Source organism: Penicillium expansum (assembly GCF_000769745.1).
Source record: "Penicillium expansum strain MD-8 chromosome Unknown contig8, whole genome shotgun sequence".
In the NCBI taxonomy this organism is placed as follows: Eukaryota; Fungi; Ascomycota; class Eurotiomycetes; order Eurotiales; family Aspergillaceae; genus Penicillium; species Penicillium expansum.
In genome coordinates, this window is record NW_015971309.1 from 30,996 (window position 1) to 58,959 (window position 27,964).

The window sequence follows — 27,964 nt, forward strand, 5'->3', positions numbered from 1 at the left end:
GCTCCCGTTTTGATGAGCATCATCCTGAAAAACAACTTCTTCCGGCGGGACTAGATTTTGATCGTCCTGTTCTCCGAAAAGCCGAAGCAGCTGCTGGAATATCTCCAATTCAGACTGACGATATTGGGCGGGTACTGAACCACGTTCGATCATCGAGTCCAGAACCTCCTTTGAACGATCAATTTGGGGCATATCGTAGCCAGATATTTCCGGAAATGGACAGATGCTTTTAATCAAGAGAAGAACAAATGCGGAGGAATGTGTGCAGTCAATGTCAAACGGAAGAAACCAGTCTAGACGTGGGTTAGGATACAGAAAAATCCACGGTTGTTTTCGTGAGAGGCATACCAAGAAGACCCTGGGACCGCAAGGCCGAGAGTATTTGAAGGGACTTGTGTGCAGCTTCGAAGCATTTTCTGGTCAAAGCTATGATCGGATCGGTAAAGGTATGATTATTGGAGGTTGACAATCTTTGGAAAAGGATGTGCACAAGAAGCGGCCGCGTGGCTAGAATGACACACTAATTGGAATGCATTAATATCATTTTCCAAGCCGAAGACCCATGATGTACTGGAATGTGGATTACCTGGTGATAGCAGAGATGAAGTGTGCCAGTAGCTCTCGAAATTGGTTCCCCGCTAGAACCATTGAGCTTGAACTGGCGCTCAAGGTCTGGGGCGAGAGCAGCTAGACTGCGGAGAACTTCTTGCACGCTTTTTATAAAGGATTGATTTAATCGCCCATCTGATCCATAGACAGCTTATAAGACGAAAGGGAAGGACACATTAGTCAAATCTACCAAACAGTAAGCCTTTCAGTAGAAGAGGTACTTACAGTCTAGCACATTTGAAATGATTCGTGAAAGTCTGACGTGCATACCCAAGGTCCTGCATCTTTGGTGTAAAATGCCAGAGTTAGGTAACCCCATAGTCACATCAGCATCATTTATAGAGATCGGAGTCCCCATCAATGAGGAAAACCTTCGATCTAAAATATATAGTGTCCACCAAATAGACCGGTATCGTTCCGACTCTTCATCCGAGGCTTCGAGATCGACCTCACGATGTAGCCCTTGTGTTAGAGCCATACGAAGAGCGATTCCAAGCTAGAAGTGGTATATTTGTTAATTTTCTGAAACCTCAAGGGACCGAAAATAGTCTCATCGCCACTCACATAAACATATGCAAGGTTTCGGTGGTCTAGGCACTGCAGGTACAATGACGCTGCACATAAAATCTCCATAGATAGTAGAGGATCATCATATAGACCTTGTATGTCTGGCAGAAGCTTTATTGCTCGAGCAAAAAATACCACGCCAGATGGAGGCTCTTTAGCAGTCTTTTGCATCAAAAATGACTTGCCGAATGAGATGATGAGAAGATATTGTATGTACCACAATTTGGACTTCGGAGGCTCTGGAACGGTGCAATCGTAGAATTGATAAAGCCCATCCATAAAGGACTTTTGATCGAAAAGGTGATATAGCTGTGCAATGTGAAACTGAACGGTATTCATCAGGTAAAGTGCATAATCCAACGAAGGTAACTCGGCCTTGGTGAATGGTGTATCTCCAGCATCCGATAGATTAAACATGTATGCGTTACCGTCCACATGAAGAGGTATCTCAGGTATGCTTGGATGGTTGAAATGCTGTTGAATATCAACAATTACCTGGCGAGTGTATGCCCATGTTGACGACGGTCCTAGAAATCCTGCAAAGATGTCAGACCTAGGTAAAGCAAACCTCTAAAGAATAAGGACAAACCTACGTCTCCGGCCATTATTGTCAACACAGAACCTTGATCTTCCTGAGTCCAATGGATTTGAGATACTTGTCTCAGGTCCTTCAATATCGCCCAAGTCACTATGAGAACTTGATGCAACCACAGGCCCGTTTTGTTCCACGGTGGCCGCAGTGACTGCTTCTTGGCCTATATCCAATGCTTGGAATGTTAATACAAAAAGGACAACAGAAGCTCGCCAAATTTCTCTCCAAAAACTGGTGCTTGAAAAAAAGGGAAGCGGGGGCGGGCTTGGAGAGATGGGGTGGGTCATTCACCACTACCGTATGGCCGGGCTCTAGTATCTCCAACGTTGGAGGTTCGGCTTTGCCGATCTGGGGAGCTTTCCGGTCGTCTTCTTCGATTTGGACTTTCCTCATTTGGATCTTCACGAGCTTTTCGTTTCAGATCATTCAAAAACCTGGTGATGATCTCGTGAGCATAATAGTTTTCTGCTTGTAGGAAACGTGTAGCACATACCTTTCGCTGACCGTGACCTTGCGGTCATCTGGACCAAAGGTACAAACGGTAGAGCGTCTAACGCAGGTAGTACATGGATAGGTGCCAGAGCACCGAACTTTGCGGTCACGACAGATCATGCATCTAGACCACAATATCAGCGTGAATGAGGCTTGCAATCCAATGCCAAAGTGGATCGTTACGCATTAATCCTGCGGGTGCGACGCAGGTCCCTCGATGAATCCTCGTGCTCCATCGTATTACTTGACTCTGACTGGCCAGTGGATTCGCAGTACAACACTATAGGCACAGGCGGGGCGACTCTGGGAAAACGTTCGGTCGACGAGCCCGAGACAGAGTCAGGCCCCAAAGAGGACAACTTTTGTGGTTCACTTGTACTCTTCTCTCCCGACAGCCATTCGACGATAATAATGATGCGGGAATTGAGTTCAATCTTTCGCCAAAAGAGTATTCATCCACTGGTAGAGCCAGCCCTGGGGGATCAGAGAATCTATTCCGTTATCGCGGATCCACGTGATTGTTCGGTAAACCGGACCGACCAATTCAGGCTCAATTGATTTATATCGCTAGGTAATAGTTGGGAACAAACATTCAACCCATTGTAAAGCCTACATAAAACACAGCCCAAGGTTGATTCTTCTACTTTCCCTCAAATACAACTTATACCTGCCTAATTGGATTGCCCAGGCAACCACAGGTTTTACATGTAGAAAAGTCGCTTGCACAAAGTATGATTTTTTTACCGCCTTCAAATAAATCAAAACCGAAAAACAGACCACCTAGAAGAACATCACGATGCCGCAAACGCGACCAAAATAGCAAAAAGAAAAAACATACAACAGTGAGGATTCGCTGGTGGTCACCCACCCAACTACTAACTCACCGGCGTGTGGCTTAAGTACGGCTGAGCGGACGGGAAGCCCTGTTTTCCACACCCTATGGTCGTATGTATCGTCTTATTTGTGGAAGAGTAACATAGAGTGCACTCTGTGTCTGATTTCTGCCATCTTCTATTACCTTTAGAACTAGTACTTGAACAATTATTCGAAGGCGTGAGATCTTTAAAGTAACCATTCCTCCAGAGTAGCTCTCAAATCCCCCCAAAATCTCTTTATCGCTTGTAACTCCTAAAAGTGTCCGAAATTATGCGGAACAACTTTATACATACTATAAAGCGTAACCGGTATATTACCCTCTTCTAGCTTTCTGGCATATACAATCCCCTTATCTCGTAAGGGATCCTATCCTGCTACAAACATCAAATGTCGCGGAAGATTTTCCGCATCTCCGAGCAACAAAGACGCTTTACTGTTTAAGCACGAGGCGGTATCTGGATGAAATAGGTTCTAAACGGCGAGGAACCCACTTAAGCCTATGAAGATTTCCATACACTAGGTGCAAGAACGAAGGTATTCTTCAGAGGGACCGTACTCGGCGAACTATAGATAAAGAGGGTCGTATAGTCTGGGAGCGTTAAGGATAACACTATTGATAGGGATGCCCTTGTTACGATAGATCTGAGAGAGAGCGATACTGATTCCTGCTCCAGAGGAGGAACTAGCCAGGATGAGTCGATGGAGATCAACCTTGATGTTTGCGTTTAAATGGAGAAGTCTCTTAGGGAATCGAGTAGGACATCTAGTACACCCTCGGAATCTTCAATCCAGATCGGGAACTGGTTCTCCAGAGCCAGGCGGTATTCTATACTGACAATCACAAGGTCGAAACGCTCATAAAATGGGCATAAGAGCCAAAGCTCCTCGGAGGTATAATTGATTTAAATCTAGCCCCTACCATACGTAACTAAGAGGATCGGTAGAGGAATTTTATCTTTCTATCTAGCGTGGAGATAGTCGGACCGTGGAAATGATACTTGCACGTTGATATCAGCACCATCGCGGGATCGGACTGTGGTAGACTTTGCAGTATAGCCGACCTCTTCAAGAGGGTGACTTTCAGCCCATTTGGTGTTATATGTGGCCTTGTATGCTCGAATGGAAGCGAAATCAACTAAATGCCCTTAAATCACCTATTGTAAGAGTGGATATTCTCAGAGTATGATCCGAGCAAACCGCAAACCTTTCAAAGCCCTTTAACCTATTCCCGGATGAGATACTGCTTGGGCTGGTATGAGTTCCATACTGTGAGTCTCGATTTTAAGCTGTAGATGTAGATAAGGGCCGGTCAGAGGAGACTATGGCTTTCCTTTACTTGTCGAGATTTCTGTGCTACATGAAATCCTATCATTTCTTTCAATGGTTATTACCATTATAGGGGTTTACGGATCCGACTCATGTAAGCAAAGTGTATAATTGATCTCAGAAAAAATCTGTTTCCCGGTGCTGAGGCTCTAGGAAATACTTTATAGTATGACTTCGCAAGCTTGCGGATGGTCTTACATAGGCTGCGTCGGTATCTGGTAGACTAGTTAAAGTCAACTCAAGCTAAGAAAATGTTTGTAAAAAATACTCAATCAACTGTTTGGGGCTATTGCAGACTCACCTGCCTTGGGATAGTATTCTTATCTAACACAAGCTCTGGGCAGGGTAAGTGCCTTGCATTGCGGAAATACCCAAGTGTCCTCTCCATGTGCCACTTCCATGTTGCATTGTCAAGCACAGTGCCGAAGTGCTTCCCAGACCATCCCATGCATCGTCAAGAGCAGAGACCATTGTCTTGATCTGAGCAGTAGTATCACAGTTACGCCCCGAGGCGTAGAAGTAATAGGAATAACTCACTCCGTTATAGTCTTGCAGGGTACCTGTGACGCTACTGCAGCTTCCGGCTTGACTTTGCTGATACATCTTGTTCGCAATTCCGAGGATCACTGGCTGGGACTTGTTGGCATCGCTGAACTTGGTGCTTCCTGATTTCTTGTTTGACTCTGAGACGGAGATTGAAGTCCTCTTCACAAGTCCAATTTCATTTCTCTTCGTGGCGTTTCTGTCTTCCTCGAGCTCAAGAAAGTCAGCATCGCTCCTTTTAGCGCCTGCGTGATGATCGGAGCAAGCGCTTTGTGGGTCAATTCCAGAGCCGACGGTTGCCAGGCCAAGCACTCCATGCCATGTACCATGGTGATCAAAGTCAAGGCACACTGCAGAGGCTCCCTGAGAATGCAAGTCATCGAATGCATCGGAGAGCTTGTTGGTGATGGTCTTTGCTCGCTGAGTGCTGTCACAGTTTGAGCCAGTTGTGTAAGAATAGACGTAGTATTTATAGCCGACTCCATCGCCTCCTGTGGTGCTAATTGTCGCTGACTTTCCACAGATCTTTTGCGCGTCTGGTGTGCTGCTGTACCAGCTGGTAATTACGTTGGCAACTCCAGTAATCACGAGGCCAACCGAAGCAGCCGTTCCGATGATGGCTCCACCGCTCCACTTATGGACGATAGTATACTCATCGCTTGTCCGGACTTCCAGCTCCGCAACCTCTTTGTCATTGGTTTGACCTGAAGTCTGGTTTGGCTCAACTTCAAGTGCTGAGCAAACACCTTGTATGGACAGCAAAGCGACGATGATGGATCCAAAATGATCCGAGATGCCTTTGAACATGATTGCGATATGACGATGACTCTTGTGTTCGTGTAATATGGATAGTGTCTATGCCGAGTTAGCAAGATCTCCGAAGAGTTAGGCAGAGTAGTTGTAGATTGCATACTGTTAAAAAGATGGACGTGAAATGCAAGAGAACAGGGATAGAAGGGAATCACAATGATGATCGAATTCCCGAATGCCTCTGATGAATTGCTCAGAGAACGCGAGGGCCGATGCCTTTTTATATGCCAACGACTACACCACAGTGATATCGAGCCTACTTGCCTCATCTGGTAAGGTAGTTGGCTATCTGTGGATATCAGGTAAATGCCTCACTCTCATAACACTATCTGCATATCTATCTATATTAGGGGGCGAAGAATTGACCCCAAGTTGCCCCATTGTGGATCAAACGAAACTTGTTGTCAACACCTCAAAATTTGGGGGCGAGAGAGATACAGTGTCAGTCGCTTTTTCCTGGACCCCCTTGAAACATATAAATCACAAGGCAGATGGAAAAATGGAGATATTATCGAGGCGATACACAGCCTGAACGATGGCCCATAGAGTACCGGCTTTTCTTTTTGTCTTTCCCCTACAGGTTGCAGCATGGATATGAAGTGTAAGTACAGTGTTCCAAGACCCCACTTCTTTGATAACCTAATGAGTGCTCAACTGATGAGAACCAACATAAAGAAAGCAGACACCGAAGAGCGGCCGGAGAGTGGAGATAAGGCACAGTGGAGCCCGCTAGTGCCCTGGAAGTGCCAATCCCGCTTACTGGGGGCGACGCTGAGGGCTTTCAGAGTATCTGCAGAATTAGAGGGTTTATGAGCTAGTGACACAAAACTTGATATTAAGTAGGCGTATGAAATCAGACTTCTTTCAAAACACGTATTTTTCTGGGTTTGCGAGGCTCGGGACAAACTGTTATGATAAATATTGCCAGTGTTTGATGGAACAGAAACACTGAGGAGCACATTTCCCCCTTTTTGCATGCAGTTCTCTTTCTAAGACCTTTCCCCGGTAGATCTAGAAGTCCAATAATCAGACTGGGCTTTTTCAAGAGTATCGTATCGCGGAGTTGATGTATATTGGACTTCATGTTCCTTTCACGCCCCACATAGCCTGCAGTCTTTCATAAACTATTCCACGCTAAGTATAGATCGGGGGATCCCAACACTAGTGGCGTTTTTGCATTCTTCAGCCACTAAGCTGCCAACTATATCTGAGACATGGGGGGCTGAAAAAACCTGATATATGGTCCCCGGAAGACACCAAGTATTGCTTACATTGGGGGCCAAGGAAGTGGTATTTGTTTCTCGGAGTCAACCCGATGCCCGCGAAGGGCGATAAGACGACGTGCAAACTGCTTTTCGTATCTCTGCTTTGGATAAAACAACCACAACAACAGTTCCATCAAGTACAAGGCCTTGCGCGGGGCCCAATTCATATTTCACGCGCTCTCGAGATGTGATTCCCATAGTGGAACCATGACCACCACGACATTGTGTATCCTCTGAGCTTGCCTTCCTGTTTGATAGTGGACTATTGTCCCAATTACCTGCCGTATCCTTTAGCAAAATCTATTTTCAATACTAAAGGTGCATTGTGCGAGATCTGTGGCCACCCAGAATCTTTCATTGAAACTAAGAGGTAACCTGGTATATCCTACATGCAATCGGAATGAATGATACGTACTGAAAGAGCTTGAAATTGCCATATACCAGAATCTTTCTCCATCTAGCTTCCATGCATTTATAACCAGAGCTAGGTGCCACGACCAGTCATATGCCTTTGCGCTTTGAGCATACAGCGATGACATCAAGACGCATTCATGGAGGTCTGCATGCTTGTCTTGTTAATGTTTTGTCTTAGTCAGATGTAAACCCGGGCATACCTAGGTACCTAGGTAGGTACAAATTTACGGTGACTGTTCATAAGTATTAACACCTGGGCACACCACTTTGATTATGTAATTTTCTGCCAGTCAAAAGATTTTCTTCAATACTTTTGTACATCAAAATCTCTGGCTTTTGATGATTGTCTACACTAGGCTAGGCATCGTCTTTAAGAAATCATATCAAAATATCCAGACATGCGACATGAACTCGAGAGAGATAAGGTTCACCAATCTATTTATATAGGCGGTATAGGCGGTTAAGGAAGGCGGTATATGGGTGAAGCCAAAGGGAGTGTTAAAACTTACCTAGGTATGAACAGTCACTGTAAAAGAGGTAGTTGACATCTATTTCAATTGGCTGGGAAGAACCAAGATTCGAGAATGCCTGAGGTTACGAGGCCCCACCTGGGCAGCACGAATGGATGACTCAGAAATTCCTAACCAAATGTCAGTGATTACATACAGCCCTATACCTATTTGGGACTAGCGTCACCTTATTGATGATGGATAATGATTCCATAATCCCGATGAGATGGATTTCCAAGGTTCTTGAGCCGTCTAGACGACTTGATCTTAAGCTATATAAACCCTCAGGCCCACGTCGATATTTTTTCTAATCATAAAAAAGAACAATCTCAAACACATTTCAATTGTGCTATTTGACCAATCTAAAACCAAAATAATGTCGAACCCACTTGCCCACGCTAAGATTGCTCTCCGCCGATCCAGTGAACGTGGATACGCTGAACATGGCGGCTGGCTCAAATCTTTCCATACTTTCAGCTTCGCCGGCTATTACGATCATCGATTCCAGAATTTCGGAAGTCTGCGCGTTCTAAATGAGGACCGTGTTGCAGCGCGCAATGGATTCCCAACGCATCCGCATCGCGATGCGGAAATCTTCAGCTACATCCTAAATGGCGAGCTCACGCACCGGGATAGCATGGTTAAGAAGGGCTCCGAGGGGGAGCAAGGAAAAGAATTTTACCGAATGAAGCGGGGAGATGTACAATTCACCACAGGCGGAACGGGTAAGTCTATCGAACCTCCAATTTACCCCATAGTCAATTGAAGCTGACATGAGACAGGAATCGCACACTCGGAGCAGAACGAATCCAACAAGTCGGTTCACTTCCTTCAAATTTGGGCACTTCCCTGGAAGCAGGGCCTCAAGCCACAGTACCACACTATGGCATTCAGCGAGGAAGCAAAGCGCAAAGCATTTGTTCCTATCTTATCCCCGCTTGCTGCGGGACCCGAAGCTACCCCAGCACAGGAAGATGCTGCCGTGCCCAAAATTTCCGGTACTATCCCCATTCATGCTGATTTCGTCATGGGGGCTGGAATTATTGAGCCGGCCTCGACATTTAAGTGGACTATTGGCGCTGGAGAAGCTGTCGAGTCCAGGAAGAAGCGAAATGTTTATATTCACTTGCCCATGACCAAACAGGGCAAGTCCAAGGTCAGGATCAATGGTAGGGAGGATGCCGTTCTTGAGGAGGGCGATGGGGCTTTTATTACAATGGTAAATGCTGGAGATGCGCTCTGCGTGGAGAGTGTTGGAGAAGTAGAGGCAGAGGTTATTGTGCTGGATAGCAACTGAGAATCACCTCTTTTGAACCGAGCTTTTGTTGATCGCCTTTCATGTATAGTAGGAATTTAACGACAAATATGAAGTATCTGTACTCATTTATCAGCTCTTTACGTTGTTCATCTTCTCATGCATTGTTCCGTACTTCCTTGCGACAAGGCCTCCAAAGCGCGCTTGGTCAGGTTCACTTGAACGCCGCAATATGAGCTAAGCACTAAATCTCCGGTCAGCGTTGTTGGGATAAAATGCCTTATTGTAGGAACGTGACGAGATTGCGCACAGTTTGTACAGCCAACTCTAATATCAATGGTGTTCCCCAGTATTTTGACAGAAGCAAGAAGCTGGCAGCACTTTGGGGCCTATGTAATCCTTTGGTCCTCTGCGATAATTTCTCCTTACGTTCTCACGCTTATATTTGCATATGTTCCCCACCAACACCGGGTGTAAAGCGTTTTGTGTGGGCTTGCCACGATTATTCCTCTACTTAGGTAAACTTACACTCCCAGACTGGCTGGATCAAAATATATACATATAAGTTGCGTATGTATTCTATTGTTTGTAAATCCGAGAGAGAACATCGGCACATTTCTTTCCAGCACCGGCAATTAAACCGGAATCTTGTTGTGCAAGGATGAACCGAGCACCCAAAGTATTCAAAGCCCAGTCTTGGATCTCCGGGGCGTCGTAGATTCCAGCAAGACCAAAGATCTTGCGGTGTTTATGGCAGGATTGGCTGACTTTCTCTAGCGCATTACGGAACTCTGTACTTTCAAATTGGCCGGGGACGCCGAGTTCGATTGCCAAGTCATTCGACCCGATGAGAAGCACGTCAACGCCGTCAACGGCGGCAATATCGTCCACATTTTCGATGCTGTCCTTAGTTTCAATCATCAAAAGCACAGTGGAGGCATGTGCGTTGGTTTCCTCGATGATTGTCTTGACTGGAGTCGATCGAAGACCGAAAACTGGCAACTGGCCGGTCATCGACCGAAATCCCTGCGGAGAATACTTCGAGATTCCCACTGCAGCCTCCGCATCTCCTGTAACCGTTCCAAAAGCCGTTAGAATAGTTTTGTTTGGTACATCGAACGAGCGGCTCACCTTTATTATGGATATGTGGGAAGACAACACCCATGGCACCGCTATCCAGCACACGCTGGACAAACCCGTTCCCACATTGATATGGCACTCGAACAAAAGGAGTGATATCGATCTGCAGAGCTGCAGTGCAAATCTGGCTAGCATCATTTACTGATAATGTAGAATGCTCCAAGTCGACAAATAACGCGTCGAACCCGCCGTTTTTCGCAAGTTGGACAACAGCAGGGTTTGTAACTAGTCGAATGCCTAATGCCTTTATCGAGAGGCCCATATGGTGAGTATGGTATTATTATGCGGTGAAAGGACTACTGACCTTGCAGAGGCCCCCTTGGGCGACTTTTGTATAAAGATTATTGCTCAAAATCATACTTATAGTGGTAGATTTTGACCGGGAAGGGTATAAAAGCGGAAAACAGACGAGGAAGGTGGAATTTACAAGGGAACGAGACTTTGAATCTTAAGAAGATAGCAGAGCCTTTTAATAAAGACCATTTGGCTCCTTTAATTGAGCCCAATGAGCCGAATCTGCAACTTCTCATCGTCGACGACGAACCTGGCTAGTATAATTTCGGGCTCGGACCGGCACCCCGAAAAACAACACCGGTTCGCTGCGTAGGTTTGGAGTGACCCACCATTTAGCCGATAAGCTCCCATGCTATCTGATTACGCTCATTTGACTCTAATTATCGCTTCTGACTATACCACTAAAGTGGGGACTCAGCCGGTTAACATCACATCCCTTCTGCTGTGTCTACTCGGTGCGTGCTCCACCCACCGCTCGGCCTCGGGGCCTCGGGGCTATGTTTCGAGCTGACTCGGGAGTGATCCATCCCCATTGTCGCCGGGGATTGTCCCCCGCGCAAAGTTTCCACAGGGAAGACACCCAGGTAATAGCGATCGGTATGGGGATGGGCTCATGTTGTTGAAGATGGTTGATTAGCCATTATAGCTAACGATTTCAATACAGGGGTATCTACATAATTCAGGAACGGATTCAATGGCTATAAGCTCTATTAGCTGATGATTGTGGTATTTCCACTATGTAGGCTAGTAGTGTGTATAGTGTGCTATAAAAGTAAGAGGATGGAAACCATAGCTAATAAGAAGTGATTGTAGTTATGTCAAATATAGTAATAATTTATAGATCATTCTATCACGTGTTTAGCATGTCTCGGACTTTGTGAACTCTGGGGCTTGGCAGGGGCATCAGTCATGTTTGATGCCCGCTTTGTAGGGCAACCGCTTGGTCGAACCAGGCAAGCCAGGTTGGCAGCTTCGGCAGGCAAGCTTCTGTAATTACACTTCGTAACGTAACTAATTCACATGCGACCCGCCACCATAAGCGAGCCGCCACCCTACCTATATCTATTCATTTTAAATGCGTTTTTCTTAACCAAAACGCCATTAAATTCAATAAGCTAAAAACGTGTTCTCATAGGAAATGTAGTCAATTTATGACCCTGAATTACACATATACTGCACTTCGGTAAGGCTCTCGTACGTGGCTGTAAAGGTGCCGGAGCTGATTCTGCTTCACGGGGTATTTGCGTTAAAACTGCTTGCTCCGGCTGCATCGTTAATGTAGAGGCCTCTAAAACTGAGAGGCTTTCTTCGGAAGCTATTTGCCCTCTAGACTGAGTCCTTTTTCGCTTTTTCGTCTCGTTTTCAGCGCGTAATTCGCTTACTTCTTTCTTGAGTAAAGCTGCCGATTGCATCGTAATTTGGCAGGCCTTTAAAACTTGATTCATCACGGAGTTGAGCGGGCTCCGTGGGCTTTTGAGCGCTGTTTTAGCAAGGCTTTGATTAAGGAAGCGTGATGGGCACGTTGGACTGTGCTTTCCCATCTCTGGGCCAGGTGGCCGGACAAGTGGTTGCAGAAGCTTGCCGTCGCTTTTGTCGGTATGGCAGCGTAGACCTCTAGAGCGACCAGAAGAAACCGCACTGCGAACACTCCCATTTACCCTCGTCGTGAGCCAACTACCTAGGTCATGGGTGATGTCAGTAGGAACAATACCCAGCCTGTAGGAACGAAGCATTGCCATTTTTGGCCTAGTGCCTCATTAGAACCATCATACTATAGTTACCCTAGATACATTGTAGATTCTAAGAGAGCTGTGCCCCGAATTGAAATACTGTCGGATCAATTTTGATTAGGTGAGGCGATATAGGGGTGAGTTTCTGCAATAATGAACATTAAATAACAGACTTTTGCACAAACAGAATTCTGACTCCTAAAACACGGGTAATCCGGCTCATTCGGACTAGTTATTACAGCTCATGCCTCTTCTCAGGGAATGGATAACCAACGGCGGTCCAAGCTTCCCTGACTTTATCCACATGCTCGCCAGCACTCTCAATTGTAAGATCGGCGAACTCTTTGAATGTAGCTTCACCATCCGTGGGAAGCTTACCACTGCTCAGAGCGCGGTACCAGATAGGACCAGCACCTTCCCAAGCATATCCCCCAATCTTAGTAGCAGCAAGGAAGAAAGCGCGATTTGGGATGCCAGAGTTGATGTGAACACCGCCATTGTCGTTGCTGAGTTTCTTGAAATCCCTCCAGTGCGCAGGCTGAGGGTCTTTCCCCACTCGATCATCATCAAAAGCTGTTCCAGGATTCGCCATATCCCGGAGAGCCCTGCCATTGACACCTGCAGCCCAGATTCCCTCCCCAATAAGCCAGTTGGCGTGGTCAACAGTCTGGGGGTTGCCTTCACCCCATTGTTTTACCATAATACCAAAGGCATCTGCAATAGACTCATTGAGAGCACCACTCTGGTACCAGTATGGAAGTAAACTCGTAAACTCCACCACGCCATGGCTAAACTCGTGACCGATAACATCGAGCTCATCTGTGAAGCCATCAAAGAGAACACCATCTCCGTCACCAAAGACTAGCTCTTCGCCGTTGAAGAAGGCGTTGTAGAGGTCCCCAGCATGCACGAAGCCATCGAGCTTGATACCATTATTATCAAATGAATTTCGCCCGAAGAAATTGAAGTAGAAGTCATAAGTCTTCCCAAGCCCAACATAGCACTCGTTTGCATTGTTTGTTGGATCAGTCTCTTGCGAAAGAAGTTCACCACCTTCTGGAATCAGAATTTTGTCACGGGGAGGATGATCATCACGTGAATTCTGCGCATCGTAGACCGTACGGTTCAATTGACGCACACGCCCTGCCACTGTTCGATGCTTAGCACTGTATGCAAGTGTGTGGCGGGCTGCCTCGCGTTGTTGTTCTGTCGCAGCATTCCGTGCAAGTGTTTCAAGGATGTAAGGTGGAATAATACCTTGAGAGGTTTGTTGTGGCTGAGCCGCTGCGATACTCTGCCGATGACGTTCACGAACATCTTGAAGTTGCTTTGTTTTTTCAAGAGTGGATTGGCACCGACGGATAGTGTCCTGTGGTGCCAACCCCTTTTCAATGATGCCCTCCAGTACATATTCTGGTATAATGCCACATAAAGGAGCCATGCTCACGACCTGGCAGGTATATCGGTCGATACCCTTGGCTGACTTTGAATAATAAAGAAGCTGACTGATAAGATTGAAGTAGTTGCTTATGATAATTCTCTAGGATGTGTCCACAGCCTTCCTTTCCCCTAGAAGTCTATCGCTTTATATACATTAATGCTGATGTAGACTTCATACGGTAACATGACCACCTGGCCCATTTTCCTTTGCTTCATTGTTCATGATCTAGATCTTCACTCCCGTCATTGTTTAAGTCATTATTTGTACAGATAATGTAAATGTGACGATTAGATTACTAGCTATCTTATGGCTAGGCAATTCTGAATTCCATCCAGACTATCCTGCTTCCCATGACTTGCAATACAATATCCCTAGAAACTCAGCCACCACTTCTCTCGCAATTTTGGAACAAGGATCCCATTTTATGTGCCCATGGGCTAGTGCGCTCCACGTCGTTCTTCTGTGTAGAGCAAGCTAGAACACATTCATTACAGGAGCACTTAAGTTTACCGTTCATAGAACATCGAAACGCGGCTCGGACGTATTGACCATGGTTGTAAAGGGGCTCGAAGGAACCTTGTATAGAACATTGCTGAGACTAATTTACCTCGTATTCCCCAGCACAGTTCAACACAGATAATGAGCGATGTGAGAAATATTAACTTGTGACAAGGATTAGTGAAGGTTTGACTACAATAATGTATGTAGCATACCAACTAAGGCTCGGATAAGCCGGTAGAACTCTAATTTCAATCGCATTGTCTTGACGGCAGATCATGCCGCATGCGGCCTCGTTAGTCGTGTGATCTCCCACAAAAGGCATTACTTTTAGGCTTGCCAGCGGAGACCACAAGGATTCATCTTGTGGTTGTCTAGTAAAATCTAGTAAAATCAAACTTTTAGGTTGACGGTGACCATTGGAAAATGTGATTTTCCTTATTTCAAAGAACCGACTTTTTCTGGTTCAAAGTAAACAGCCAGAAACAGTGACCCGGTGGTATACTAATAGACTGTTAGTTCAACCCGCAAATAAAATGACGTATGATGCGCACGAACTAGGAACGCGCTTCTCCAAAGATAAATCCAATTTTGTTGGTGTGGTTCTATCGACTTCCTAGCCAGAGCAATTCACCCACACAGTTTGTAATAATATACAATAAACAGACAAAATAGTGATATCACCCTAACCAACCCTTAAACAGCAGCCAATCCAATACCCTTGGGATTACGAATTGCGGCGGGGAAGCAAAAATACAAACATGTTAACACGAAGGGACAAATTAATCTTACTTTTGCCATTGAGGTAAATTTAGTAATGAGCGCCCAAAGCGGATGGCCGCCGCCAGTTTATGTCAATCATATGAGCCCGCAAACTTGTACTGACTTCGTCTGATGTTGGGTTATCCGAGGTTTCTCCTCACTGTCAAAGCCTTACATTTACAGAATCGGTATCAACTGGTAACAAGCTCAAAATTAGGCTACATTAACAAAGATCAGATACCCGGACCAGCGGATCAGGTTATGGGACGTCAAAGTCTATTCCTACTTCTATAATTGTGCCAAGCGAAAGTGAATTTGTGCTTGAAATTGGCCAAAAGTTTGCTATGGAATGGCCGTTTATGGATATCGATTTCTAGATTGAAAGAAAAATCCGATAAAACGTTCCAAATACTATTAGCATAGTCTTGAAAGTACTGCTGTGGAAGTCCATAAACTTAAGATTATTTGATAATTCACAGATTTGCGCGTATATAAACCGTGCTCTGTCATAGTCGCATTGAGACTCAGTGCAGCATTATTTTATGTCACGGGTTCTCAATCAGAACATAATTAATTGAGGAATATGGCGGGAGATTGAATGATGTCTAAAACTTGGAGTGTCGTGCGTGGGTAACGAGAGTGTGCCCGGAATACGAAATCATATCATCATAAATTTTAGCGACAAGGGTTCTAGATGATTTGTTCCGCTAACGACTGCATTCTACGTAGAACTGGTACTATTTGCTTCGTCGCTATAAAAGCTTTTAGGTAGACCGGAGTACTAAGACTTCGTCCAATAGCAATCTTCAAGCACAATCTTGGTTTGCTCGTGTAGTTACAATCCCTTTATTGCCTGGATCGCTTCGTCCACGCCCCGCCCCAAAGCCTTTAGCAACCATACATCTCTTCCTCAGTTAATAATTTACTATGACTTCCACGATCGTTCCTCCAGCAGACACGGTGACAAACATGACGTCCAACTACGAGGTCAGGCTCTTGCTCGACCCGGATGCGGTGCTCAGCTTTAAACTCGAGCTAGCAGACACTGTCCTATCGACTTTTCATGTGGCCTCAACCACCAAGATGAATGTCCAGTTCCTGGACACGTGCTCCAAGGATATCTATACAGCCGGCTGGAGCACTCGTATACGCAAGGCCGAAAATGATGACTTGGAGCTGACGTATAAGAAGCGGTATGCCACATTGCCCGTCCACAGCGGGCGGTGGGCTATTTGGGTTTTCGAGTGCCCGTCCTTAACGCCCACCGCCCGCGGGCATGCCCACTATGCCTACCGTTATATAAAGTTGTCTTAAATATATATAAAAATCCGGAATTATGATTGTAAATATATAAAAATTACAAATTTAGTTGAAATATTTTGAAATCTGTCAAAAAAGATCACGCGTTACGCTAATTTTGCTTACTAAAAAGGCCCACGGGCCATGGGCCTCTCAATAGGGCCCATTTCCCGCTTACATAAGGCCCGTGGGCAATGCCCACCCGCCCGTCCATGGGCGATGTCGCAGTCTAATCTTAGCTATATAATACTAAGGAATAAAAGTAGGATTAAAGTAGGATTAAGACTAATTATAATAATAGTCTATATAGTTATAGAGGTTTTTTCTACCGAGATGTTAAGCCCCTGCTGTGATTTCTGGTATCTGACCTTAAATTATAGGCACCAATAGACCAAAACACACAGAGTCACGTTTGTTATGTATGACGTCACTGCTATATATCTCACCCAGTAGATATGGCTAGGTGGAAACGCTCACTCATCTACCTGGATTGGGGCAAAGTCCCTATAAAGCTCGCGGTTCAAACGGTACGCTAACCAGGTTCCCCAATAAAAAAAATTGGGGTTTCCTTAAAAGATGACCAGACACTCAATATCTGCCCAGAATCATCTTTTTACTAATAGAATTTATTTTGTTTACCTCTTTGAATAGCTTGATAATCTCATATAACTCATGACTATGGCTCTGTCACACGAATTGTGAGGGTAACTGCAGTATAGCTGTGAAAATACGGTGTGTGGAACGTAGTCCCACCAAATGCTAATATTGCCCCGTGTGCATGACTATTCTTTCACCTACCTCATTTTGAGAGCTTGTAGTTTTTGATCGGTATTATCGGTGTCCTATTCGAAGCAGGAATACATAAACGAGGTGGTCAATTTTGAAATTTGTTTATTCAATCTGAGTAGATGAGAGATTTTTATAAGAATTTCGGCAATTGCTGCCCTTGTAACACAGCCAGAAACTCATCTCGGTCTATTATTTATTTCGATATTGGTTAGTATGATATAAAAACTTAAGATTAAGTTCCAAAAGGGATGGGGCAGGCTGACCTTCACTTATTTGAAAAGAAATCGAGATGGCACCCTCTTTTTTTTTGGCATTGGAATTCTTGGGGCTCCGAGCCATGACATTCATCATATCAAGTGTCATGCCACGCAAGTATGGAAGACGTGGAAGGGTGAGCCGGGTATTCTCTTTTGAGAAATCGATGAACTCGGATGGAACAGAGATGGTTAGCCACTTGTCCGAGTCGGAATCATCCCACCGTGCGGCAAATTGGAAAGCCGTTCCCCGACGCCATAGTTGTATCTCGGCGCTGCGCTTGCCGGACATCTGGAACCCGAAGAGTGAATTGCCTTTCGTTGATAGGGACTGGATCCGCCGGGAGTAGAGGAGTTCGTACAGAGGAGAGAGGGAGCTGAGGAATGAGCGGGCTACAAGGTCGTTGCCAAACTCGATGGTTGTCTGGCTGGTCTTCTTGTCGCAATGGGAGAAATTGACGGGTGTCTCTGGATGGTAGAGCTGGTCAACGTGAGTTGAGATGTAGTCTGTGGAGTAGATGCGAGGGAAATGGATCCTGAACAAGGAGTGGTCGTATTCATAGTCGGCGTCACGATATATATAGTACAGGTCTGAATATCGCCATGATGCACGAGTTCGAAATACCAGCACGGCTTTGTATTGCTTGTGCTCAGTGCCTGCATCAACCACATTGTAGACGAGACCAGATCCACAGGGTTGCGACCATGAGAACTCCGGACGGAAGTTCATCTCTAGGACGGCTTTTTCAAAATCCCACGCCTCTAGATATGAGTGGAATTGTAGACCGACACCAATATTTGGCGCTGTGTCGTCGTAAACGTAGGAGTGCAGGGTGTTATAACTGCCATCGGTCTTGTCAGATCGCGCTTGGCATGTGTCGGACCACTGTAAGACCACTTGGCGGGACATGTTTCCTCGGTTGATCTGAATTCCACTGAGAGGCATGAAAAGTTCCATCGTCCCTGGAGACTTCTCGGCAGCAGAGGAAGTAATTACCATGCGTCGGATAGACCGCCAGGCTTCCCCAAAAGAGCGTTCCAGAATGCGCACCTCGCACGATTTGACCACGACAGGCGGGTTCAATGATTTCATGGTTGGCGTGTTCAGTTGCTCGAACATATCCACCGAAGTCTTGAAAATAACGCTCTCGGTAGATTCGCTTGCATCAACTAGTTCTCTCTGCCATACAGCGTCAAAGTAAGCCTTTGGAATATTGATGAATTGCGCGAGATCTCCATCAGACTGGAATGATATCGAAACGCTCATATCCTCAAATTTAAATGGGACAGGTTCTGAGACTCGAGCTCCGGGGAAGCCAGTCAAAGCGGCATTTGATAATTGAATAAGGGGCGGTAGATCATCCAGTACGACTAGCATTATCGGTTAGCTTCATGAGAGGGTGTTATAAGAATCATCACTTACAGTCTCGTTCAAGACACAGACTACCACTTTGGTTGCAGAGAATAATTTTTGGCTCACTTTCACCTTCCCGTGTTGCCAGCAAGAGCATGTAGGGAGCACCCTTGGTGCGCATGCGAGATCTTTTGCCCCCGATGCTGGCATTGACAAAAGTGCGGTAGAGGACCTTTTCCTGTTCGTTACCTGCATCCTCTAAATCAACAGCAATCCAGCGCAAATTATCCAACCCAAGATCTAGATCAATGCCGCCATCCCAGATTTCCTCCGGCTGCATAGGCTCCCAAATGGCAAGGTTTTGGGCATGTAGGTTCGACGGTTCGGGGATGTCGACTGAAGTATATTGGGAAAGTTCCTCGTTGATACCCTATATTGAATTAGTCACATGTTCAAGTAAATGATTAGAAGGCGCTGACATCGGAAACCTCGACAATTGACTTTCGATCCTCATCAATCAGAGGAGAAGAGGTGGCTTCTTCCTCCAGAACAATATCGTACAGAATATATGAAGCCTTGAGGAGGTCAAGATAAGCTTGGTGACTAGTCGATCTGGATTCTATGGAGGGACTCAGACTACCACGGGCACTGACATAATTATGTCTGTTGCAATTTGCTAATGTCGTGCGCGCCTTGAGAAAACGTTAGTAAATATTGTGTCCTGTTAATTTTACACGGAGATCTCACTTTCAACAACCACCAAGTCGCCACGCGAAGCCAATCTCTTGTTCGTAGCCTTGTGATCTGCAAACCGTCATTGACTGATGCTTCGAATATTTTCAATGTTTCCGCAGTTGGTTTATGTAATTCATTCTGTGGCCCAAAACGTATTGGCCGTGAGATATGCTCCTGGTGCCGAACCTCACGAAGATTTTGCATAGCGGATGTCACGGCCTCGACAACCCACGGATGGCCGTATTCAGCATCAGAGTAGGATCTTTTGTGATGTACGACTTGTTTCTCCGCCAGGTCGGACTCGTTCGCCCATATTCCACCATCAAGTGTCCGACCGTCGATCGAACCGCCCAAGAGAAGCTGCTCACTGCGGATCCGTGTATAATTTATTCGACCCCTAGTAGATAGGAATGGTGAGGTGTCCAAGGATAACCAAGAAGTCGCCGGGGTACTGTTGAAGAGCGAATCATCGGATTGGGTCATCGCCGATTCGGAGGATGTGGATGTATATTTGACGTTGCTGCTGCTACTCACAGAGCTTCTATTATTAGCTAAATCCGACATTCTGGCGCGGACGTCCTGGATTATATCGATTTCGCATTCCTCTTCGTTATTAGCTGGTAGCTCTACCACACCAAGGGCTGGGCTCATCGGCGAGACAACAGAGTCTGTATCCCGAACAGGTGATGCCTCCGTGCTGAGAACAACCTGTTCATCCTCTTCCATCGCTAGAACCATTGTTTTCTCTATAGGAGAAAGCGATACACTAAAATGATTAGACCATGAGCCCCAAATTTCGAGACAAGCAGAACAAACTCACTTCCCTTTAGAGCTTGAACATAGACTCAGATTGCAAGTGTGCACCATGATCCTAGATCTGATATCCTCAATCTGGGTTCGTTGTGTCGCCCATTTGATCTTTTGCCAGAAGACCATTCCATCGCCAGTTTCAAACCCCTTCCACCGGGCAAGGAGCTCTTTCAATCGCTGTAGGGTCGCGAGACAAGTACCGAGGGTTCGTTCGAAGGTCTGTTTGCGATCCTCATCCATCTTCTCAAAGAAAGATGAGTTGGAGCTCACATCGTCGGAGATGGCGCGCAAAGTGCCTTGTAACGAGCCCAGCTCAGTTACTAGCCTTTGGAGTCCTGTGGGAGCATCCTTCGCGAGGATTTGGCATTGGTTGCATACGTCCCATGTCACCTTGGTGAGGGCGGGGATCTCGATAACCCCGAGATTTGAAGGCATTTAATCGAAAAAATACAATGCCAACGAGACTGAATAATTTGAGAGAGAATGGACAAGAAGCTATGAGAGGAGTGGTCTTCCCTACAGTCATGATCCACAAGGTGAACAGAATGCCTTTCAACAGGTCTGGACTGAGGTAGACAGTAAAATATAACAAAGTGTTGCCCAGAGACAAGCCGAAGAACGCTTAGCCATTATAGTAATAGCTGTGAAAGAGACAGCCTCGAAGGATAACCCGCCAAGCATTCTGAGCCAACACGGACATCAGGGTTGATTCGCCTATTCGATGGGTGCACCCAACCACAGGTACTTTTTTCAAGTTAGTGATTTATACAACATAATTATTGGCCAACTGAATCAATAGTATGAATGGGTATCGGTGGAGAATGCAGACGGCTTTTCCCAAACCCACGTTTCTTTGATAAATTCCCACTAGGCTGTGTGTGCTGCAGGCAAACAAAGAAGCGTTGAGAAAGGTGGTGTCGGGTGAGTGCAAGCCAGTCTGGAACTATACAAACGACTGATAGCGTAGAGAATCATTAAAACTTCTGCTAAATTGGTATTTTTTTCATTTTGGGTTGGACATGAAGACGAACGAGCAGAGACCGCCCACTTATCCCCTGCATTTTACTGTCAAGGTGGTTCAAACCAAATCGAACATGACAACATGCAGTAAGCAAGGGTATTACACTGCTTGTTTCAAGTGATACAAAGGAAAACAAAACCTGAAAATGAAGATATAACTACTCTCCGAACTCTTATAGAAATTGCACTCCGCGACCCACTCGCTGCCTGAGGCACCAACTTTTGATCGTCGCGACAGCTCAGCCCCTAATTTTTTTATTTCGTCTCCTATCAGACACCCCATCAAGCTCTCAATTGATTCCACAAAGCATGAAACACATCTAAATAGTGTTGATTCTACCAGGCTGAGATATCTACAAGCTTGCCTACCACCATAGACCCCTTGACGATCTCCAAATAATCAAATCCACCATGGCGTCCACCGCGTCCTTCACTTTGGACGCGACGACAGTCCTCTGCATCGTATTCTCACTTTCTATGATGCCAATCGCGTACATTTTGAGCAAGACACTTGTCCCAGCCCACAGGACACGCGATCGTGTCCTCTTTTTCTGGCACGCGTATGACGCTCTCACCCACATCTTCATCGAAGGCTCGTTTCTCTACGAGTGCTTCTTCAGCTACACCACTCTTGCTGCAAATCAGAGCGTGGAGCCCTTCTTCCTCAACGACCCAACCCGTCTCTACGGTCCCGCATACGGGACTCGACCTACCTCGCGTCTGTGGCAGGAATACGCCAAGGCTGACCGCCGCTGGGCTGGCGCTGATTTGACTGTCATCTCGCTGGAGTTATTGACCGTCTTCCTCGGTGGTCCGGCTGCGGTTTACATCTGCTATTTGCTGTGCCGGTCGTCGAATGAGAAGATCAGTGCCAAGTCCCGTGGCGGTGTTAAGGCGACGCTGTGGCTGGTTTCGACCGTGCTGGCTACGGCCGAGTTGTACGGTGGATTTATGACCTTTGCGCCGGAATGGCTGACGGGAAGCTCTCAGCTGGCTACTGAGGATCCGGTTTATCTTTGGCTGTACTTGTTCTTCTTCAATACTCTCTGGGTCTTTATCCCTCTGTGGGTGTTGTGGGAGGCGGCGAAAGAGCTACGCGGTGCCTTTGTGGCAGCGGAGTCTGAGGATGAGAGGAAGAACCAGTAAGCTAGGTCTGAGTGTGGGTGTTATTGGAACGCCTGGATGAACTTACGGCTGAAATCTTTGCCATCTTTTTTTCGGAAATCTTGATCGGTTCACATCCATCAGGTATAAAACCAGGCTGGTGAAATGTCGCTATGTCTGTTAGGATCATGGTTGCATAAATTGTGATGATAGAATTTTGATTGTCTCTCAAGCATTACTGGCTCTTGATGATAGTAAAAAATGTTAACATCGCTTCTTACATAGCATTTTGATAGAAAGCAATGACTTCTAAGGTTATCACCGTGACTTCAAATTCGACAATGATAATAAATCAGAGATTTGCCTACTTGACCTAAGGGATTTCTAGAAGACCGGAATATTATCAGGATCCAGTTACCTAGGTAGGCTTGCTCCGTACTTAGTCACGGCTTCCCAAGCCACATCATTAGCGTAGTAATTTTGGTTTTCTTGGCGTACTCTTGTCATTAACTCGTGTTTCCCACGATTTCTGGATTACAAGCTTCTCAATTTTCATCCTCATGGCACCAAATCGAGACGCTGTCCGGATTCCCTGGTGGTTTCACCACGAGAGCTGGACCACGCCATGGTCATCTACGTCCGGAGATTTCCCGCCCGAGGAAACGGAACGTGAACATGAACAGCGAGTCCGCCAGCTCAAGATCCAACCATGGTTTAAACGGGCCTCGTGTGAAGCCACGGGACTCTTGACATATGAACTCCCTCTTCGTTGGCCTTGGGGATATACTATTTATCGCACTGTCTATACCCCAGAGTCAGATCTTTACTGGGAAGCTGCCGCTGATGCGATCCGATCTAATATCTTCGCTACACTTGACTGGGAATTACACCACGGTCGACGCCAGCACGAGCAATCCCATCGAATCTTACGCGACGGGTACCGCAGTCTCGTGTTTGATGACGAGACTCGCTTTGATGGGGCTAGCATTGCTCAAGTCCGAGAGGATTTCAGGGCCTTTGTGGAAAGCGAGGTCGGAGCTCTTGGTAACCGGTTCCGCTGGTGTCTGGTTATTGACGAAGAGGCCTTGAAGTGTTTTATCCGTCATCAAAAGTCTCTTGCTGGGCAATCAGAGCAAGATTCAACGCAGGAAAGTGAGCCCTGGGTGACGGTTGTCGAACCTAAATACGAACAAGAGCAAAGCAGTCAGTACGCAGGCTACATGCGCATTCCTCTTTCCCGACTCTTCCGGCTTGCGCGTCTTGGAGATATGGTACCCATGTCTCAAATGTGCACCATTTCTGAAGATATTCCCTGGTACGAAGACTTTTGATGCAGCACTATGGGTAAACGGCTACGCGGCTTTAAATGGACGCCCTTCATATATATTCTATTAGGGGAAGCAAAGCGAACAAATAAATCTATCAGCAGGCCCAAAGCTTTCATTACTATCCCTCTCACTGCCCCCGAGCTTTTTGAAACTCCAGAGGTTGCACCGGAGGTACCTCCCCAGTTAATCGGCTTTCGGGTTAATCCCATGCTAGTCTATCCATCTACGAATTTGTTTCATCGGATTGGCCTTTATTCTTCTCACAGGCTTTACTTCATGTAGAGACTTGTCATTTGAATTAGCACCGTGATATTATAGAAACACTATTTAATATAGGTCATTGAGATCGAGTTTGACCTTCTTTCCCACTTGGGTACGAAGACCCTTGATAATCCGTATCACTTTGGCTTTAAGTTTGTCTTTCTTCCCACTCCATTCATTCTCCATGTCATCCAGTGCATCCGTGAGCCAATCAGTCGCATGATCAACAATTGTGCTTAAATGTTCGGCAAACCACTCATCCCAACAGTCCAAGATTTTGGTATTTTTTCCAGTAGCTTTGTTATAAGCGTCTTGCGTAGATTTCAATTCCTGTCGAATCAATTTATTGGTGGCCTTCAATCGACTCCAAACTTCGTTATTTTCAGATAATTGAACACGGAGATGACCTGATATGTTGTAAGCCTTAGCTCATTATTATACTCACACACCACGGCGAAACGGCCTTACCTTCTTGATTGCAGTGATTGCCTCCGCTGGATCTGCCTTCCCAACGGCAGTGCCCCATTTCTTTTCCTCCACAGGAGCAACAAGACGCCACAGCTGTTTAATTAATGTTGAGTTAGCGATAATACCAATTAAATATCGGATAACCCCTGGAAAGTCCCCTGGAAAAGGAAAACTCGTACTGAGGACGCACCTGGGCTTTCATGCCATTCAACCTTCTTTGCAACAAACGGAACTTTTTGTCGTTTGTCCAGCTCCCAAGGGCCTCCATGATTCGCAGAGATGGAGTGCCTGGGTTGTAACCTCCCGGCATTGCGGTAGTTCCACTCAGGACATTCTTGTTGAAAAAGTTCAAGAAGAAGTCGCAGTCAATTTGGCACTTGATATTACTGACAAGCCATGCGAAGAAAAGGGGCATGGATTGGAGCTCGATGATGTGCTCAGCTACACGTTCTCGGTGAATTAACATTGATACAAAGGAGTCCTAAGAAGCACACTTACTATGGTAGTCTGTGTTGTCTGCCAGGACTATTGTTTGAACGTTAGTCTCAGTATTTGTGCATTCAACGTCCTCATTATCAATTGCTTCGTCGTAGATTGTGTTAGCAGTGGGCCATTCTCCGCTGCTTGGATATGCCTGTCTCCAAAATCTGATGACAACCTTGATCGTGCCATCATCACAGAGAAAAGAGTCCTCATGTTCGGGCGTCCGCTTTCCCAATAGGTGAGGGACCTTAGTAGTTTAATGCGGTGAGTCTCTCTCTAGATTGAAGGCCATGAAAGTTTTCAATGTAAGCTTACCTGGTCTGCCCATTGGGTATGCTGATGGATGCTTTGTTTGCTATTTTGCGTGAAATAAGGATTGTCAAATCCTTCTTCTGTGCACAAAAATGGGTCGGAAATACAGGAGTCGAAATCACAGACAATGTCATCTTCATTGCCACCTTGAAGCAAGTCATTCCAATTCTCGGGATCACAGGTGAGCGATTGTGAAACATTGTAGCTCCCGTATTGAACCAGATAAGCCTCGTGCTCGGAATTATCCTGCAAGTTCGCGTATAAGTCGTCACATGCGAGGTTTGACCAGCCTTTGCCCTTGACATATGTATCCCACACTTCACACAGCGAGCCGACGTTACCAGCCGCTCCATATGGTACGCAACCACCATGCTTAGAATGAATGATCGAATCCTTTGGGCTGGTGTTTCAGTTTTGTCTATGGTCGCCAGGGCTGTAGTCTCGATGTGCCCTTGCTTCAAATCAGGTTTGACTGCGCAAGTTGGATTGTTTCCCCATGCCTTGAGGGCATTTTTGAAATACTGCACCTCGTCAGAGTACCGCGTTGTCTCAGTATAGTAGCTTGATTCGCAACAATAGGTCCCATATCCACTTTGATAGCAACCGTGATTATAAGTATCCATAGCTACCTTGACTTTCCCTGCTGGACAAAAGCCAACACAACTCATATCCTTGTCGATATATCCAAAATGGTAGACCCATTCACAGTTCTGCCATCTCTTTTCTTCTTTCTCCGTATTACAGCAGTATTTCTGCTCACCAAGCTGCAGACTTGGCCAATAGTCGTTGTTTTTGCCAGTGTGATCCTGACAGAAATTTCCTCCACTACCAGTCCCAGACTTGCCAAGCTCTGTTTGCATTGTGCTCCCCTTGCCGGCACATGCGCCGGACTCACACGCAGGACTACCCCCCCATTCACAACTGTCATAAAGCGCCATGGAGGGTATACCGCTGGTGCAGCACGCTGTCTGATGAGTGTCCTGGCGACAACCCGACCTTGTAGAGCCGATTTCTTTCATGTCACTTGCGCATCCACCGTCACAGATGCCATCATTGAATTCATACCAACCGCAGGTAGGGGACTTTCCCGGCGGACAGCACCATGATCGATAGCCGAGACCCTCTCCACATGCCGATGCATCTATCATCGGTTCGCCGTCGTAGTTTTTCCATTTATCGGTACGCTGGATCATATGCCAGCCGGCAGGACATGGTATGCCACAATTTGTCCAATGGCATTGGTCGTGATGATTTTTCTCTGTGACTTTGCCAGAGTCATAGTCATATTGGATGTTACCAATGTATCCAGTGACGGTGCCCAACGCTTTGGAGTAAGTCGCGTTTTTGGTGTCATGGCTGATTGCCCAGACCATGACACCACCAAGGCATCGTTTTCGGGCAAAGTTCGTTTTCAGTTTGAATGTATCGACATCATCGTAGGAAACCCACTGGTTATCCCAAGTGTATATTTTCACGGTAGCATCCCGATCCAAAGTGGGCTTACCTCCTTTAGCTTCGCGGATCTGGTCTATCTCATTGTTAAGCAAGACTCCGACCTCTCGACTGCAAGCTCCTTTGATACCACCAGATAGATAGATGTATCCGGGATCTGTGCAGGAAGGATCGATGGTGTATGTCCGACCGTAGAAGGCTAGCCCCATGACAACCATGCCTTTTTGAATGTCATTTCTCCAGAGTAGATCTAAAGCGAGGTCAATCTCTGTGAGATTTGTATGCGCATTTAGATATCCCCCGGTCCATTTATTCCCTAAGTCCCAGGTGCCGTGGAGATCGTAGGACATTATATTAAAGAAGCTGACTGACTTTGCCAGAGCCTTGACATCGAAGTGTTGTAAGTACCAGTATGACGCCGGGAGAGTGATTGAAATCCCATTTCGACCACCTGTGTGATCTAGAGCCTTTCTCAGGTTTGCAATAAACTTAGGGAAATTTTTGAAATCCTCAGGACGGCCATTGCGGTCGGTTGCCTCAGGGTATTCCCAATCCAGGTCCATTCCATCAAAATCGTAGGTGGACATGAATGATACTAGGGAATTGATGAACTTTTTCTGATTCGCCACAGATCTAGCAATGTCGGAAAAGACTGTCTGTGTCGGGCCTGGATCGTTGAATGTCCAACCCCCTATTGCGATAAAGACTTCCAAGTTTGGATCGCCCTTTTTCAAGTCGGTCACCCGGGTGTACAGCTCGACATCTCGCTCATCGGCTGGTTTGACTTCGAAGGTTTCCGGATCAATGGTTGCGAAAGCAAAGTTGATGTGGCTATATACGCCGCCTGGAATATTTTCGGGCCAGAACCTGTTGCATGGTCTCCGGGATGCCCAGCCTTCGAAGTATCCAACGACTCGATCGAGTCGGCCGCTCTCAGAACAGTGCCCTCGGTCGACAGTTTTATTTCCACACTATTTCGAGATAAGCTGTTAGCGAAGACATCGAAGAGAGAAACCGTTTGACCAGGAGCACTTGCAAATTCTTCGGTTACGCCACAGAAACCCTAGTGAGAATGACATCTTGTTAGATCGGCTATAGCAACCCAATAATTGAATACTCACAAACTTCGAACAGCACACATTCAAGGGACAATTCTTCGCGTTCGAGAACTT

The 27,964-nt window shown here is 46.1% G+C and overlaps 10 protein-coding genes across 10 annotated transcripts; 4 read left to right on the forward strand and 6 right to left on the reverse strand.

The window, feature by feature from the left end:
* Nucleotides 1–4,786: 4,786 nt before the first annotated feature.
* Nucleotides 4,787–5,812, reverse strand: PEX2_002900 (uncharacterized protein; the record flags this gene model as incomplete). The annotated part of the gene is made up of 1 exon (XM_016737568.1): nt 4,787–5,812. The coding sequence occupies one exon, from the start codon at nt 5,810–5,812 to the stop codon at nt 4,787–4,789; it is 1,026 nt and encodes a 341-aa protein (XP_016598624.1).
* A 2,567-nt stretch (nt 5,813–8,379) lies between these two features.
* PEX2_002910 (pirin family protein) lies at nt 8,380–9,300 on the forward strand (the record flags this gene model as incomplete). Its single annotated transcript, XM_016737569.1, has 2 exons — nt 8,380–8,728; nt 8,786–9,300. 2 exons carry the CDS (start codon nt 8,380–8,382, stop codon nt 9,298–9,300), a joined length of 864 nt encoding a protein of 287 aa, XP_016598625.1.
* Nucleotides 9,301–9,837: 537 nt separating this feature from the next.
* On the reverse strand, nt 9,838–10,660 carry PEX2_002920 (Pyruvate/Phosphoenolpyruvate kinase; the record flags this gene model as incomplete). The annotated part of the gene is made up of 2 exons (XM_016737570.1): nt 9,838–10,164; nt 10,379–10,660. The coding sequence occupies 2 exons, from the start codon at nt 10,658–10,660 to the stop codon at nt 9,838–9,840; spliced, it is 609 nt and encodes a 202-aa protein (XP_016598626.1).
* Nucleotides 10,661–11,807: 1,147 nt separating this feature from the next.
* PEX2_002930 (uncharacterized protein) lies at nt 11,808–12,233 on the reverse strand (the record flags this gene model as incomplete). Its single annotated transcript, XM_016737571.1, has 1 exon — nt 11,808–12,233. The coding sequence occupies one exon, from the start codon at nt 12,231–12,233 to the stop codon at nt 11,808–11,810; it is 426 nt and encodes a 141-aa protein (XP_016598627.1).
* A 424-nt stretch (nt 12,234–12,657) lies between these two features.
* PEX2_002940 (M4 family metallopeptidase) lies at nt 12,658–13,863 on the reverse strand (the record flags this gene model as incomplete). The annotated part of the gene is made up of 1 exon (XM_016737572.1): nt 12,658–13,863. One exon carries the CDS (start codon nt 13,861–13,863, stop codon nt 12,658–12,660), a length of 1,206 nt encoding a protein of 401 aa, XP_016598628.1.
* Nucleotides 13,864–16,092: 2,229 nt separating this feature from the next.
* PEX2_002950 (uncharacterized protein) lies at nt 16,093–16,437 on the forward strand (the record flags this gene model as incomplete). Its single annotated transcript, XM_016737573.1, has 1 exon — nt 16,093–16,437. The coding sequence occupies one exon, from the start codon at nt 16,093–16,095 to the stop codon at nt 16,435–16,437; it is 345 nt and encodes a 114-aa protein (XP_016598629.1).
* Nucleotides 16,438–17,400: 963 nt separating this feature from the next.
* Nucleotides 17,401–20,799, reverse strand: PEX2_002960 (uncharacterized protein; the record flags this gene model as incomplete). The annotated part of the gene is made up of 5 exons (XM_016737574.1): nt 17,401–18,836; nt 18,889–19,249; nt 19,299–19,511; nt 19,567–20,320; nt 20,375–20,799. 5 exons carry the CDS (start codon nt 20,797–20,799, stop codon nt 17,401–17,403), a joined length of 3,189 nt encoding a protein of 1,062 aa, XP_016598630.1.
* A 996-nt stretch (nt 20,800–21,795) lies between these two features.
* Nucleotides 21,796–22,530, forward strand: PEX2_002970 (EXPERA domain-containing protein; the record flags this gene model as incomplete). The annotated part of the gene is made up of 1 exon (XM_016737575.1): nt 21,796–22,530. The coding sequence occupies one exon, from the start codon at nt 21,796–21,798 to the stop codon at nt 22,528–22,530; it is 735 nt and encodes a 244-aa protein (XP_016598631.1).
* A 518-nt stretch (nt 22,531–23,048) lies between these two features.
* PEX2_002980 (uncharacterized protein) lies at nt 23,049–23,819 on the forward strand (the record flags this gene model as incomplete). The annotated part of the gene is made up of 1 exon (XM_016737576.1): nt 23,049–23,819. One exon carries the CDS (start codon nt 23,049–23,051, stop codon nt 23,817–23,819), a length of 771 nt encoding a protein of 256 aa, XP_016598632.1.
* A 324-nt stretch (nt 23,820–24,143) lies between these two features.
* Nucleotides 24,144–27,933, reverse strand: PEX2_002990 (Chitinase II; the record flags this gene model as incomplete). The annotated part of the gene is made up of 7 exons (XM_016737577.1): nt 24,144–24,484; nt 24,527–24,638; nt 24,736–24,986; nt 25,044–25,275; nt 25,344–25,637; nt 25,682–27,659; nt 27,914–27,933. The coding sequence occupies 7 exons, from the start codon at nt 27,931–27,933 to the stop codon at nt 24,144–24,146; spliced, it is 3,228 nt and encodes a 1,075-aa protein (XP_016598633.1).
* Between the last annotated feature and the right edge of the window lie 31 nt (nt 27,934–27,964).